Here is a 17,158-nt window from a genome sequence, read left to right on the forward strand (position 1 = left end):
ACGAATATTTAATTGTAAGAAGAAGTTCAGAATTTTCATTGTTTTAAATGAGAGGAAATCCCTCTATTTATAAACAAAAAGGGTAGTGTGAACAAATGTTTATTGTGCCGTATCAGAAAGGTTACAACTGTTTGGAAAAGTTGCAACAATTTGAAAAGGTCACAACCTTTCATAAAAGTCACTATTGTTCATAAGAGTCACAACTATTCATTAAAGTCACAATTTTTCATAAAAGTCGCAACTCTTCATTAAAGTCGCAACTTTTCATAAAAGTCACAATTTTTCATGAAAGGGGAAGACTAGTTTTGGAAATAAATAAATTAAAAGGGAATTCTGATTTGTGATGGCTCCACGTAGGCGGGCCTAGGATTTTTCTTTTATATATATATATATATATATGATATGATTAGGATGCCTAAGTAGAGGACAATATAAGGAAAGAAAAAAGTAAAAAAAAAATCTTCATATTAAGGAAAAAGAAGGCATAACAACACCGTATTAAAATTTTAATACCTGGTATATAAAAATTTGGTTTTCATTCTTTTTAATAGTGTGTATTATTTTAAATGTTTAAGTATAATTTAAAATACGCGTACATATTTCAACTTCTTTCCATGCAATCAATTAAGAGGAAAACATAATTTTAACTCTTAACTCATAGTATTAGTGATACGATTTAGTTGGTTTATTTTAAAATAGTTATATTATATCGATACGATTTGATTAAAAAAATAAACGTCATTTTAAAATCACATTATTTTTTAAATACTTAAATGATGCTGGCATGCCTTCTTTTTCTTTAATATACATGGAGATTTGTTTTGTACTTTTAAATTTTTTTATATTGTCCTCTAGTTAAGCATTCTAATTAGGAATAATATAGATTTTTAATATTGTCTTTTTTTTAAATTTATCTTTAGATAATCTTGTGGGACCCTTCAGTCCACATGTCAATTAATCAACTATCTCACATAAATGTTGTGCGACTCAAAAAAAATATTCTCGTTCATAACTTCTTTAGTTTTCTCCACAATAAGAGAAGATGAGAGATAGCAAAGAGTAGTAGTTTCTAGCATTTCTCTTTTTGAAACAATATTTGCACTTTTATTGTTGTTGTATTTTTATGTCTAAGTGGGTTTGGGCCGCTTATTCGGAGCTAATCCTTTTCTTGATTTACTTTATTGGGTTGTTATGGCCATTTTATATGTTTGGACGTTAATTATGAATAGTTATGTATTACTCCTTCCTTTCTACATTAGTTGATCATTTTCCTTTTTACACGCTTATTAAGAAATCATAAATAAAAAGATAATTTTACTAATTTACCCCTTAAAAACTTCTTGGGAATTTTGCAAACAAATGTGAACACTTTCAAAAAATAAATTAATTACAACAGTGATAAAGGATAAATTTAATTAATCCTTTCTTGATTTAGAGGTGGACAACTAAGAGCCTGTTTGTCATTGTTGTTGGGAGGCGAGAAGTGCTTTTTTTGAGGAAAAAAAACACTTATTTTGAAAAATTAAGTGTTTGGCAAATCCTTAAAATCGCATTTAAATGGAAGCAGGAGCAATTTTTCTGTTGTTAGAAAGAAGCTAAATTTCTGCTTTTTAAGATTAAAATATCTCTTACATATATATATATTTCTATTCTATCCCTCCGTCCTATTTTATGTGATGTAGTTTGACTCGGCACGAAGTTTAAGAAAGAAAAGAAGACTTTTAAAATTTGTGGTCCACAATGAATTATAGAAATTTGTGTGGTTGTAAATCATTTCATTAAAGGTAAAATAGATATTTTATAGTTAAATTGTTACTTAATATAGAAATGTGTCATTCTTTTTTGGACTGACTAAAAAGGAAAGTAAGTCACATAAATTGAGACAGAGGAAATATATAGAAATGTGATGAAGAGGACAATCACTGGCAAAACAGATATTATACCAATCATAAAGGGCAAAATTGTAATTATGATTTGTTAGCCATCATAAAGATTTTTTATGTACATTCTAGAAGTATCTTGAAGTATCTTCATCTCTCCACTCTCTCACTCTACGCCCATAAAATCTCATTACAATATGAAAGTATCACCGATCTCCTTACTCCTCCATGGCCAAATCCTCGAGGGGCTACCCTCCATTGTTACCATCTAAACCAATCGAATTCAAACACAAATCACTACTACTCAAAATCAAACACCCAACCCCAATTAAACGAATCTCGAATCACGCATTTTTATGAAAATTCTCTGATTTTTTTTAAACAAGGTACGAATTGATGCTTTCTTTTTGGGGTTCTAAGGAGCAAAATTCTTTTCACTTTCATATTTGGATATTATGATTCTATCTTGTATTTCTTTCAATTCTATTTCTATTAAAACTACGTTAAAGAGTTAGTTTGATCAAGGTGGAAGAGTGTGTAAATTGACTGGAAACTACATCGGAGAAATTGCAAGTGGGTAAGTATTAGTGTTTCTTCAATTTTGATGCTTTGTTTCAGATCTTTTTGAAGTGTAGCATGGTTGCTTCTTTGATGAAAACGTTTGTCCTTTCATAGAGACAATAGATACTTATTTATTCAAATTTTCATTTTGCTGTCAGAAAATTGAATTAAACAAGAAGCAATTTGTTGCCAGGCTGAACCAACAACTTGAATATGGATTCTTCTTCATGTTCTTTTTTCACGTGAAACTTTTATAGTACTTCGTAATGTTAGTGTATGCTCTTTTAGGTCAAGATGAATTCTGCATTATAGGATTCAATTTTTTTTAATGCTCCATAGAAAATAGATTCAAATAGTTTTCTAAGCTATTTCAAAGTCGAAAGGGGAAGAGCTTGTAAATAAGCTGGCAAAGTTAAAGAATGAGAAGGCGCAAGAATTGACTCGGCAACATTTTTAAAAATTGTAAGCTCTTGAGCTCTTTTTGATATTTTCTATCCTAAATAGCAGTAGATTTCTTAATATTTGTTTAAGGTTCTTCATTTTTGCAACAGGTTGTTGAAATAAATCTCTATATCTCAACTGCTTGCTGGTTATTTGATTTTTATGGCTCTCATTGTTAATATTGTCTTTGTGAATTATGTTGTTCCTCCCTTTTATAATTGAAGATATTGAGAGTGGTAATCAAACTTGTTATAAATTGTATCTCACAATCTTTTCATGAAATACATGTTACCTCCCTTCAACACAACTTATTGAGTTACTCTTATGATTATCAAGATTTAAATTGACTTTTCGTTAATCAAACAAGCTCTCCATATGATTTGCTTATTTAGAATAATGATTTCCATGTGAAATATTAGTAAAATTGTCTCATTGTGAGGTCTAAACCACAAGAAGCTTATTGTGAGCCATAAGCATGTATTTGTGAATTTGATGTTTTTCGAAGTTTCAATAAAGTGAAGTACTTTATTTTGAAGAGAAGACGGGCAAAGGCCCTCATAGGGCATGGATTAGAGACATTTACAAAATTATTATTTCAAGTGATATGATGATGGTTTAAGTTCGGCTGACACATGGATCTTTGATCTCTGCCTTATGCATGGCAAATTGAGAATGAAAGGATCATGTTATCGTCAATGGCTTGATGAATATTCAGAGTAAACCTAAATATTTCTCAACAACTTGAATCCACAGCCTTTTTGTTGTTCTTTTTTGGTAAGCTGATTCAGAGAAATTGACCTAAAGGCTAATATTTGTAATTTGTATGTTCTACCTATTGGTTTAGAATTGTATGTGTGTGTCACAATATCACCGACTCACCAATTGAATAAGAAAATGATAAAAAAAAAAGAAGAGGATACTAACATAGAGGATAAAACTTGTCTCAAAGTTGAAAAATGAAAGAGACGTGTAGAGGTTGATAAAAAATGACCATATTAATATCTAAGGAAGCTTGAGTGCTCGACATCTGATTGTACTGAGGAAAAATATCACATGTAATGGGGTTTACTTGAAGTATTTTAGATTTGTAAGAAATTGTGCTCTTCTTAATTCCTATATTAGCTTGTGTAGCATTGTTACTCGCAGGAAATACCTAGAATCTGCAGTAAATGAATTATGTTTCTATTTCAGAAAAAGCTTTCTTTCAATTATTGGATAAACTTATTTGTAAGAAAATTCTTCAAGTCCACTAAATGAGTTCAGTATATATGCTTCATATAATATTTTGCACTTCAAAATGATCCTCCCGAGTAGAGGCGACACTAGGATTTTGAGGTTATGAGTTCTGTATTCTAGAAAAGACAACTTGTTGAATTCTGGTCCAGAACTACTTCATTCTGCTAAATCCGTGGACAAGCTTGTAGCTCTGCCTCTACCTCTGCCTCCGAGTATTCTTGAAGCTAAGTTGCAGTTTTTTTTCCAGTGTAAAGGATTAGTAGTCATTTTGGAGTGTGACGTGCTTAAGTGAAACGACATGTTCATTTAAGACTCTTATATCCGACCTCCCAACTTGCTCGGGTTGAGGCATCGTAGAGAGTTTGATAACCATTTTCTATGTTACTTGACTTTTCAGAATTATTATTGCATTCATGTTGTGGACATACAGCCGGTGAAGTTTTGAAGAGTTCGACCAGTATAGCTTTCCCTAAGCCTAAACTCAACTAGAAAAGGGGGAAAGCCATGCCAAGCTCTAATATCAAACAAAGATGCTTGGCAACAAGTTCAAAATCCAAATTGTGCTCTTAATGTTGGCTGACAATAGTTATGTATTTTACTTTGAACAATCTGGAATAATAAAGTGTGCATCAGGTTATTTTATAATTTTCCTGGAAAAAACTTAAACATTTTTAGTTTACCATTTTGTATGTTAAACGAAGTGTTTTAGTTCCTTTGATAGTAGTTCTTAAACATTTTTTCTGTTTGTTTGTGAAAATCGTGAAAAATTGTTTGATTAGTTCGAGTAAAAGAAGTACAGAACAAGTATTGTTTATGTTGAAGTATCATTACTTTTTATATAGATGTCTTACACTTTGTTTTAGTTGCAGCTGCATTATCTATGTAGCTTTTACTATAATATTATCTTAGTAGTTATAGTATTGTTTTGGTAGTTTCTTGCCCTTCAATCTCTGTTATTTTCTATCGTTCCATGTACTTTGATTATCGTATTGTAATACTATTATATTATTATCTATTGTTTTTTGTTATTATCTAATGTTTCTTGTACTTTTGTTACTTCTTTTTCGGGATTGTTTTTCTTGAGTCGAGGGTCAATGGGAAACAACCTCTCTGCTTCTAATGTGGTGGTCAGGTAAGGTAAATACTGCATACGTTCTATCGTTCTCAAACCCCACTTTGTAGGACGACAATGGGTATGCTATTGTTGTTTTATTGTTGCTTTTTATTGTGGTTCCTAATATATTGTTTTTTACAGGTCCCTATGTAAAGCATATTTCCGCTATTAGTAATTTGCAGAAGCAAATAACTCGACGGAGTAGTACTGAACAATTTTTGAAGAAACATTTGAGCAACTGAGTCATGGTGTTCTGTCACAATTTTTTAGTATGTGATTGTAAGATATACTAATGGGTTTTTGTGAAGTTGAGACTATGTTGGAAAGGAAATTGGTTCAATTGGCTTCTCAATTATCGTAACTTCCCTCCACTTCCTCTACTACTCAACCTGTGACCAGTGTGGTGGTGCTTTCACCTTATATATGAATCAATTATTGTCTGAATCTATTCCCTCCTTTCAAGGCTTCTTCTGTATCCTTATTTGTACATATATAATTACTAGTAAAATTACTTGCGCTTCGCGCGGGAATTTAATATCACGAAATTTATAAAATAATACTTAAAACATATCTGTCATTAAAACTAAAACACTTTATTGTCTTACATATAAGATTATATAAGATTATGTAGTAACAAACATTAATAATGTAAAAGAAAATGAAAATTATTACATCTTATCATTTATCCTTAATTACATAAGCATAAAGTAATGATTGTAAAAATACATACCAGGATCTGTAACATAAGCAATGGTGTCTGTGAGCCACTCAACATGAGCAGAGTACACAAATATGTAATTGTGAAGAAGAAGAAGAAGAGGTTTATAATTTTCGTTGTTTTAAAATGAGAAGAAATCCCTCTGTTTATAGATAACAAATGGTAGTGTGAACAAATATTTATTGAGCCTTATCGGAAAGGTTACAACTATTTGGAAAAATTGCAACCCTTCGGAAAGGTCACAACCTTTCATTAAAGTCGCAACTTTTCATAAGTCTCAACTCTTCATTAAAGTCACAATTTTTTCATAAAAGTCTCAACTATTCATAGAAGTCGCAATTCTTCATTAAAGTCGCAACTTTTCATAAAGTCACAACTTTTCATGAAAGGGGAAAACTAATTTTGGAAATAAATAAATTACAAGGGAAGACTGATTTGTGGTGGCACCACATAGGCGGGCCTAAGGTTCTCTTATATATATATATATATATATGATATATGTTTGTTTTACACATAGATATGGAAGTCTGAAGATAGATATTAAGATCATGAACTTTGAGCTACATGTTGAAAATTTCGAGATCAAACCTAGGGAGGTTATATCCTAATTTTGAATTGAAAAACTAATATTCATGATATTTTGAAATGATAGTTTGGTGTCATGTTCACGCAAAAAAAACTACTCAATTCAAAATGTAACTGTTGGGCCTGTGCTATCACGGGCCATACCTATCTAGTTTATCCATATATCCCTTATTAATTGATTAACATATCTCATAAGTTTGGTTAATTTTCATTCAAAAAATTTATTTTTTTATTTTATTTATGTTTTATATATCATATTGTATATATTACTTTACATATTATTTTACAGAATTAGAAATAAAAGTAATAACAATATTTTTGTAAGATTAAAAAAAAGTAACAAAGATTTAGACCCTCCCATAAAAGTAACAAATAACAAAATTTTCTTTTCTTAATTTACGTATTATTTTATTTTAGTTTGATTTTTTTTAAACTTTAGAGTATTATAACAAAGAAAGAAGAAGATAATACTTAAGATTGGATAAAAAAAATAGGTAACATATAACAAAAAGATTCATCTTTTCAATATTTTTCAACATTTATCTATGTACAATATTGATTGAAAATTTGAATATGTAAATTTTAACTAATTAAATTAAAAATGTAATTAAAGTTTTTGTCTTAGATGTTTAAAATAGTTTCTCTCGATAAAATAATCTTAATATTAAAAGCAAATTGATACTTATCCTTTTTCGTAATTTAACTCTCAAAAGCACTTTTTTTTTAAAATTAGCCAAACACAAATTGCTTATCAAAAACACTTTTTAAATAAATTTGCCAAACACAAATTGCTTTTTTTGAAAAGCTATTTTAAAAAAATGCTTCTAAAAATAAGCAGCTTTTAGCAGCAGTGCCAAACAAGCTCTAAGATGAGACACTTATTTTTAGTAAGATGATCAACTAATATGAGATGGAGGGAGTATTGCAATGGAAAAGAATAAAAAAAATATTCTTAAAATACACGAAATTGAACAAAAATACCCACATTAACAGTTTCATTTTAAAAATGCACTTGTTGTCAATACTTTGATCTAAAAATGGCTTTGTCATTAATTCTTTGATCCAAAAATATAAATATTGTTACTTTTGGGTAAAAAATGTCTCTTTCCCTACACATATTGTTTCTTTTTCCTTTTAAACACATTATTTTCCTAATCAATATAAGACATATATATAAGATAACCTCATCACTAATTTTTCTTTAGATAATAATTAACAAAATTCTAATAAAATAGAAAATATTAAGTATTATTTTTTAATCTTTATTCTTGAGTTGAAATAGGATAAACATTTCCTAAATATTCATTGATTTTAAAGTTAATATAAAAAAATTATCAACAATAACTCCATCTATGATATTTTGTTTATTTGAAGCAATGTAAAAGATTTTATATTTTATGGCGTTATTGTTGAACTTTAAAACCAATGATCATACTAGCAAATATGTATCCTTCTTTAATTTGAAAATATTGAGAAATAAAAAAAGTTTCTTGTTTTATTAGGAAAACAAATTTATCGTTATTCAAATGAAAAATAATGATAGATTATTATGATCTTTTATATGAAAATTAATGATGAGTTACAATATTTTTATCAAATTTTAGAAAAAGAACACTTTAAATTCAAAAATAGCAAAAACAACATTTTTGAACTAAATTATTAGGGGCTGGTTTAAACCAAAATACTGACAAAAAAGATAATTTTGAAAATAAGATGACATTTTAATTGACGTTTTCTCCGTCCGTCTGTTCAAAACTTGCATTTGCAAGAAGTACAATATTTTGGAGCTGGTCTTTGAAGCTGGCGATGATTCTTTTGAAGCTGCTCTTTACACCGCCATCAATTCCGACATTGAAGCTGCTCTTCAGGTCACTTCAATTCTCACTGCTCTTCAATTTACTTCTTTTTTGTCACAGAAAGCCTAAATATCTACAGCCTACTCCTAAATTCGAACATTTGAAGGCATTTGGGGTAGTAGAAAGCAGATACAGCTTAGAAAGAAAAAAATAGAGCGTCTTCGGTGAGGATCAATGCAGATATTCTAAGAATAAAGGCTAGATTAATTGAGGATGTTCCCAAATTGCAAAGATTGGCTGTGAAGAAGGTGTGTTCATTTTGTTATCCTTCATTATTTGGTCAATTTACTCTACTGATTTTTCTCTGATGAATTTCTGTTTTGGGTTTATTGAATTCAATTGTGGCTCAAGAGGTGGGGAGATTGATAAGCAAGCTGATATTAGTAGAAAGAGGCATATTTGGGTTTTTGCGACTTTAGAAACACAGATCCTCTCACTGTTCTACTCAAGCAATAAACCAATGTACTGTGGACCACAAGACGAAATTACATGGAAAAGTTCATTTCTTGAAGTAGAACCTAAGAAGAGGTTGTATAATTCAAATTTTAATCAGCTTGAATGAACTTAAACCTTTTGTTTTAGCTATAAAGAGAGGTTTATGAGTTATGAGTATATTTTGCTATCAGAGGAGGGTTATGAATGTTGATCTGAAAAAGATGATGTGGTTAAGTATGATTAACCTTAAGAACTTCATATGTTAATCAATTAGTTTTGACTTTGCATTGGGATTTCTTTGTCATTTATCATGCTTGCTTATCTCGAAAACAGCCTTTCTATCTTTGAGGTAGGTGTAAGGTCTTCATACACTCTAGTCACTACAGACCCCACTTTGTTGGACTATACTTGATATGTTAATGTTGTTGTTATCATGCTTGCTTACTTTACCTTTAGCTCCATGAAGGGTAACTTTCTGTTTTATTATCAGTATTGAAGGGTTGCTACTTGTTAGCTCGACAAAAATAGTACGATAACCTTAGAGTATGTGTAACAAACTAATTGACAGAAACAAAAATTGGGACACAATTTTCTGATTTTCCATTAATTTGAGAAACACCATCTACAATGAAGGAAACATAACCAATCCAACTAATGAAGTTGTAACAAATAGAAGGTAAGAAAGGGAATTAGAGATTTGAACTATGAAATTGGGGAAGTAGCTGATAAGTATAGGAAAGTAACCCTCAGGGGTTGGCCTGCTGGCAATTGACTTGAGCCTTGGGGTTTGCTCCCTTTCAAGGTCTCAAGTTCGAAACCCACTAGGTGCAAACAATTTCTGAGGGCCATCGGACTGGGTAAAACCTGAATTAACCGTGGTGCACTTGCGGGAAACTCCTTGCCGAGGGCTTGTGCACCCCCGGGATTAGTCGGGGCTCAAAGAGACTCGGACACCCGGTGCAAATCAAAAAAAGTATAGGAAAGTAGCAAGAGAAATATCTAGAAAGAGGTCAGTGGTAGAATACACGTGGAGGAAGCTGAAGTTAGTAGAGGCATGTGTGAGTCACATGGAGGCATGCATCAAATGGTTCATAATCTAGCACAACTGGCGTGATCAACTGTCCTAGTTAACCTAGCGGTTAATGGAATCTGTTATGACAGATATCAGCTGGAGCGCGGGAACCTAACCAATTATTACCAAATTATTCTCTCTTCTCTCTTCCCTTCTTCCTCATTTCTTCTTCTCTAAATCTGCAGGTAACTGCCATGGATGAGCTGTTCTAAGCTTCCACCATAACAATCTCAAAAATAATACAAATAAACCAAATCCAATTATAGCAATCCTAACTTAAACAAAAACATCAAAAGAACCCTAGGGGGAGCACCCCCATCTAAGAATGGTACTGTGTCCTCACAGTACAACATGAAAACACAAAGAGAATATGAGGGGCTCCCTGGACTGCATCACTCGCTGTCATCACTCTCGGTCGCCTCACTGTCATCAACATCATCATCCTCAGACCACTGTGCCGGAATATCATTACTCTCATCCGGTCTCGATGAGGAAAGCGGATCATTAGCTTTAAGGACCTTTCAAAACCCTTTCACCCCTTCCACACCCGGGTGAAAATTTTATCTCTTTTGTTCTCTCTTCTTCAACTTTTTGTGGGAGTGACTCAACTCACCATGTGATTTAGCAAGATCAGTGTACGCCTTCTCCAACCTCAATAGATGAGCTTTTTGCTACCTTTGATCCTCCAAGAAAACGTCAAACTCCTGTTGTGGGACAAAGAATTAGGTCCCGCAGATGTCTCACCTGGCCCTTGAGGCAGCTTGGTCGCCAACTCTCGGACTACCCTCAACTCTTTGGCCAATGACTCAAATGGTCCCACCGCCGATGGTCTAGAAGAGCCAGCCTCAATACTGAACGCCTTCCCTGAATCATGTTGGTAGGTTACCATTTCCTAAGAAACCTAAAACAAATGATCCCAATAAAAGGGAAATGACCTATGAAGAAAAACAAAGACTCAGCACACATCTTCAGAGTTTACCTTTAAAAAGCTCGATGCTGTTGTTCAGATTATTAAGAAGAGGAACTCAACATTTTATCAACATGATGATGAGATTGAACTAGACATAGACAGTGTTGATGCGGAAAGCTTCTGGGAGCTTGAAAGGTTTGTGACCAATTACAAAAAGAACTTAAGCAAGCAGAAGAGAAAGGCTGAACTTGCTCTGCAAGCCAGAGGAACTGCACGGACTGCCCCAGTTATGAATTCTGCTCCTATGGTTGCTGGTGCACTAAACAGTAATACTGGTAAAAATAACACTAGTGCTCGCTACAAATGCAGAAGCGGGAAGACAGATGGATAATGCAAGGAGGTCTGGTAGTTCAAGCAGTTCCAGCAGCGATTTGGGTTCATCCTCAAGTGATTCCGATTGCGATAGTTCCTCTGGATCCGGATCAGAAGGGCCATTGATGCGAAAGGCCACTTAGCGCAAGAATTCTTCATGGATGTCTTTAACTGTGTACTCATCTGAAGGTTCCAAGATGAAGGTCCACTTCTGGTTGAAGGATGGCTTGCAATCAAGAACTTCAAGATTTATCATCGAAGTGCCTTGTCTCGATGATTTTGGAAGAGTTAGACATCTCATTCTTAACATTATTTGTAATGTTATCTCTATAAAAGTGTTATTGGTTATGGTAGTCATGTGAGAGATGTAGCACCTGTAAATTGCTTAACCAATTTTGCTTATACATGTGCTGGGATTTTTATTCATATCGTTGCACACAGAGCAGCTAGGTTTGCTTGTGCGATGTCCTGCAGCTGGACCTGGTTGTAGTTGTAGAAACAAAGTTTGATGGTAGGATTGCATATTGTAAAAAACATCAAGGATCTTAAGTGGAAATGATAATGGGGGTGTCTACATATTTCCCATTCATCTTCTGGGCATCCTTTTGCAAAGAATTTATATGTATCAACCAGGATTGATTCGGTTGAATGTCAGTTAAGCTCTCATGTCCATCCTCTTGTATGTCTGAAAATGCTCTAGTACTTGACCTCAAATCATCGTCCACTCTGTAGTGATGGCATCAGGCCGTCTCTATTTAGTATGACAAATAGCTATAGAAGTATAATGTTACTTAAGAGCTTAGTCTGTGCAGTTGGTTCTTGTCACTGGTTCTCATACACTCCTTTCTCCGTTATTATATTATTAGGATTTCTTTAAGACTGTATTCCTCTAGTGTTTGCCCGTGCTTCACTAGAAATAACCTAATTTCAGTGCGTTTGTTTTGTCAACTAACAATACTTCCTCTTGCAGGTTAAAGGGCTTTCAAGCAAAGAATTTGTTGTATGTAATGATTTGGTACTTGCACTGCCCAATAGGATAACTGCAATTTCAGATGGTGCAGCAGCTACACCCAAACAATCTGGTGGATGGGGAGGTTCAGGTTCTCGTGCAGAAATTAAATTTGATTTAGGTTATAAAGTTGCATTCGTTCCAAAGGCTTTTCCCCTCCACGCTAATCATTTATCCGCTTCAATGTTATACAATTCCTTTATTGTGATGATACGTTTATCATTTCTTTCTATATTTGGAATGGATACAAAATGGACAATTTGATGATGATTACTTTCAACAAACTGAAGAATCAAGTCAATTCCAACAAGAATATGAATTTTGCAAAATGTAACATGCATGTATTTTTTTGGAATATTTCATTAAGGTCTTGTTCATGATTCATATGAAGTTTTTTGCCTTTTATTACATCTTATTGCTGACTTGTTGGTTCCTAAATACCGATGTATGGTTTTGTTTCGACTTCTCATAGGATCAAGGTTTGGAGGTCATATCAGAAAGTTTTGATACTTCGAAAAACATGGTCAGTGATATGAATGAGGTCTGGGATTCTTTTTGTGTGGTCTGTTTTGCTCCTTCTATAATGTGGATATTAATGATTATCCAATCTATGAAGGAGTTGGATAGGCAAGTCCTCTGATGGATTAGACTGAGTCTAAGGTCCTAAAATCTTATTGTAATTACTTAGTTTAAAAAAAGAGTTCAAAACTTGTGCTAATTTGCTTTAATTTGTGGACAGATCGACAAGGCTACATCTGACCTTAAGAATACGAAAGTTAGGCTTAAGGGCACGATTAACCAGGTAAATTGAGCTTCCACTATCTTATGTCATTCTTTGTAAGCTTAGTCATTCTGCAGGATAGTACTTCTATCGTTAAATGTACCAGATTTAACGAGTCTTATCCGTTTTCAGCCGAGATCAAGTCGAAACTTCTGTATTGACATCATTTTGTTGTGCATAATTCTTGGAGGTGCGGCCTATTTGTATTAGTAAGTTCTCATTCTAACAATCTGTTAGAACCCAATGATTTATCCCATCCTGTTACTTTTAAGGATATTCAATTATTATATCCACGAATAGTACTATACCACAAATGTGAGGAATTGGTCAAGGAACTAAGACATTATAATTATATTATATCCACGAATAGCACTAGTTGAGATATCTTTTGTCACGACCCAAGGTACCCCTAGGCGTAACATGGCGTATAGGACCCCGAAAGGCCCCATACAAGCTACTTATAGCACTCATAACATAAGACATAGAATGAGGAGAGGTAAAGAACAACATTTCAAGTTCAAGAGTTTTATAAAAGTAAAGCGGAAGTCTAAACACTTATCTCATTAGACCATCTCCAACCTACCTCTATTTTACCTTACATTCTCTACATTTGGAGAGTAAAATAGAGAATGAGCTCTCCCAACCATTCTCTAAATGACTTTCTATTCTCCATTTATGGAGAGGTGAATAGTAGTTCTCCAAATTGGGAGAACTACTATTCACCTCTCTATTTCACTTTTTCATTATTTTATTATTATTTCTATTATTTTGTAATTAATTATTTCTCTAATATTAGTAACTCATTTTAAATGTAATACAACATTTTAAAAAATATATTATTTAATATATACCACTTTCATCCCGAATTAGTAATGTTTCAATTTTTTAAAATTTTCGTCACTTTAATATAGTTTGATATCATCATTAATTTTCACTATGAAGAATGCACAAAATTAAAATGATAAGATGAAAATTTTAATTCAAAAATACAATACATAACGTAATAATTTAAATACAAGATAACAATACATAACATAATAATTTAATTACAAGATAACAATGCATAACATAATAATTTTATCACAACAATAATTTAGTAATCCGGTAGGTTGTTTTCAGATTTAAGAATGTTCGGAAAAAATTAGTGTATGATTCACATAATTAGTGTAGTTGTGATTGCGGTTGTGCTTGTTGATTTCTTTTTTCAATTATTCGTAGTTGTTCTTGTTGCATGAAAATCTCGGATTTGAACAATCTTTAGCTAGACATAAAATAATTAAGGGTAAAAATGTTCATTTTGAACTTCGTAATGCATTAATAGAACATTCATGAGAGCAATATAATAATCTTAAAAGTAGAGTATTTATGTAATTATATTTCATTAATAATTTCACTTTTATTTGAATTGTCCATTAATTTTTATATTATATAATGTTCGCTTGCAATTTATGTTTTTCAGAATTTGAGGAAAAAAATATAATTTTATATGAAGTAAAAATTTGAAAGGGTAAAATTTTATATTTAAATGACAATTATATAAAGTGATTATTTGAAAAACAGAAATAAAGGATGTATATTATGAAATAAGAAAATAAGAATGAAATAGAAATAATAATATAATATTGAGGAGAGAAAAAAAGATTCTTTTTAGAGAGTAAAATAGAGAATTGTGTTGGAGTTGGTTGTCTCATATAATAGAGAACTCTATATTTGGAGAGTAAAATAGTGATTAGGGTTGGAGATGCCCTTAGCCATCTAGTACATAAGAATGAAATTGGGCCTAGCCCATACATCATGTCCAAAACTGAAAGTAAGAAAGAAAACTGACCGTGGACTCTTCCACCTTCCTTGAACCTTCCTTAGACCCTTGCCATAGAATATTTTTCACAAGGCTTGGGTTCAAGGATGGGTTCATTGACCATGGACTCTTCTACCGTCCTTGAACCCTTCCTTAGACCCTTGCCTTAAAGTATTTTTCACAAGGCTTGGGTTCAAGGATGGGTTCACTGAACATGGACTCTTCCATCTTCCTTGAACCCTTCCTTAGACCCTTGCCTTAGAATATTTTTCACAAGGCTTGGGTTCAAGGATGGGTTCACTGACCGTGGACTCTTCCACCGTCCTTCAACCCTTCCTTAGACCTTTCCACCGTTCTAAATCCTTTCGTACAAGTCTTTTTTTTTTTTGAGGTGTTACACCTTTCATTTCACCACATCACTTGATGTGGTGCAATGCATTATGCGTTGGAAATTTTGCTTAATTGTATTATGTTTTATTGTTTGCACCATTGAGACAGCCCAACATGAATGCACATATCCGAGGAGGAAAATCAACTCCAAGCCAAAATATATTCAAAACATCATCTCATAAGGTCTATATGCTACTCATACTCAAATGCACATAAACATGAGAAGTCAATCAACTAACTTATTATTTTTCTTTTTCCCCCAAAATTTAAGCTTTTTCATGAACATGCACAAATGAGGAAATCATGGGAATATCTAAGACACATGACACCAAAGGATTAAACCATGAGGGACTAAATACCTCAAGCTAGAGTAGGGACGGGGGGAAAGAGATGAGGATATCGGGATATCATATCGGCCTCGGCCTCCCAAGTAGCACCCTCAACTAACTGATTCCTCCAAAGAACTTGCACTGAAGCAATTTCTTTATTTCTCAACTTTTTGACTTGCCAGTCTAAAATCTCAACCGAAATTTCCTCATATGAAAGATTCTCCTTAACGCCCAAACCTTCTAAGCGGACAATAGATGTCGGATCTCCAACACACTTCTTCAACAAGGAGACAATGCACCAATGCCATCTCACTAGGCAAATTCAAGTTCATAAGCGACCTTGCCAATTCGTCTCAAAATCTGATATGGGCCCACATAACGGGGACTAAGCTTCCATTTCTTCCCAAATCTCATTACACCCTTTATGGGTGAAATTTTCAAGTTAGACCCAATCATTTACCTCAAACTCAAGATCTTTTCTTCTCACATCGGCATAGGACTTTCGTCGACTTTGAGTTGTTTTCAACCTTTCTCTAATAAGTCGAACTTTCTCCATAGCCTCATGTACTAACTCGGGACCTATAAGGGCAACTTAACCCACCTCAAACCAACCTATTGGAGATTTGCACCTACCATATAGGGCCTCAAATGGAGCCATACCAATGCTTGAGTGATAGTTATTGTTGTACGCAAACTCCATCAAAGGTAAGTGATCATCCCAACTACCCTTGAAGTCAATTACACATGCTCTCAACATATCTTCCAAGGTTTGGATAGTACGCTCCGCTTGCCCTTCGGTTTTTGGGTGAAAGGTCGTACTAAGATTAACACGAGTACCAAGACCCTTTTTGAAAGATTTCGAAAACTGAGAAGTGAATTGGGTACCACGATCGGAGATAATGGATAAGGGAATTCCATGCAACCTTACCATTTCCTTCAAATATAACTTGACATTGTCCTCCGCCGAAAAAGAAACCTTGACAGGGATAAAATGAGCCAATTTCGTCATCCGATCAACAATAACCCAAATTGAGTCATGTTATCGCCGGGTGTGAGGCAAACCAACAATGAAGTGTATGTTCAAATCTTCTCACTTCCAAGTAGCAATACTAATATCTTGAGATAAACCTCCCGACTTTTGATGCTCAACTTTCACTTGCTGACAGTTGGGACACTTAGCGACAAATTCCGCAATATCTTTCTTTATCCCATTCCACCATATCTCCCGCAAGTCACGGTACATCTTGGTGGCACCCGGGTGTATGGAATATCAAGAATTATGGGATTCTGACAAGATCTGTTCTCTCAAGTCATTTACATTAGGAAGACACAAACGATCTTGATATCTAAGTATACAATCTCCCCCTTGGGATAAAGTCTCTACAAACTTTTTAAGCACCACTTCCTTCAATTCAACCAAAGTTGGATCTAGACCTTGTTTGACTTTCACATCGGTCACAAAAGACGATTGTGAACCATAACGCCACCCTTTGTAGAGTCAACTAACTGAACACCCAATCGGGTCAATCTATGAACATCTCGAACTAACTCTTTCTTATTATCTTCAATGTAAGCAACACTACCCATCGATAATCGACTAAGAGCATCCGCCACCAAATCGCCTTACAGGGGTGATAGAGAACACTAATGTCACAGTCTTTAAATAATTCA

The 17,158-nt window shown here is 33.4% G+C and overlaps 1 protein-coding gene and 1 pseudogene across 1 annotated transcript; both read left to right on the plus strand.

Annotated features, from left to right (window-relative positions):
- The window catches only part of LOC125855690 (transcription factor GTE4-like), a 59,326-nt pseudogene extending 47,866 nt beyond the window's left edge, over positions 1-11,460 (plus strand).
- On the plus strand, positions 5,308-12,574 carry LOC125855743 (syntaxin-71-like). The gene is made up of 4 exons (XM_049535465.1): positions 5,308-5,311; positions 8,336-8,403; positions 8,532-8,639; positions 12,151-12,574. The coding sequence occupies exons 1-4, from the start codon at positions 5,308-5,310 to the stop codon at positions 12,451-12,453; spliced, it is 483 nt and encodes a 160-aa protein (XP_049391422.1). The 3' UTR covers positions 12,454-12,574.
- The last annotated feature ends 4,584 nt before the right edge of the window (positions 12,575-17,158 follow it).

Source organism: Solanum stenotomum, chromosome 1, assembly GCF_019186545.1.
Source record: "Solanum stenotomum isolate F172 chromosome 1, ASM1918654v1, whole genome shotgun sequence".
NCBI classification, from domain to species: domain Eukaryota; kingdom Viridiplantae; phylum Streptophyta; class Magnoliopsida; order Solanales; family Solanaceae; genus Solanum; species Solanum stenotomum.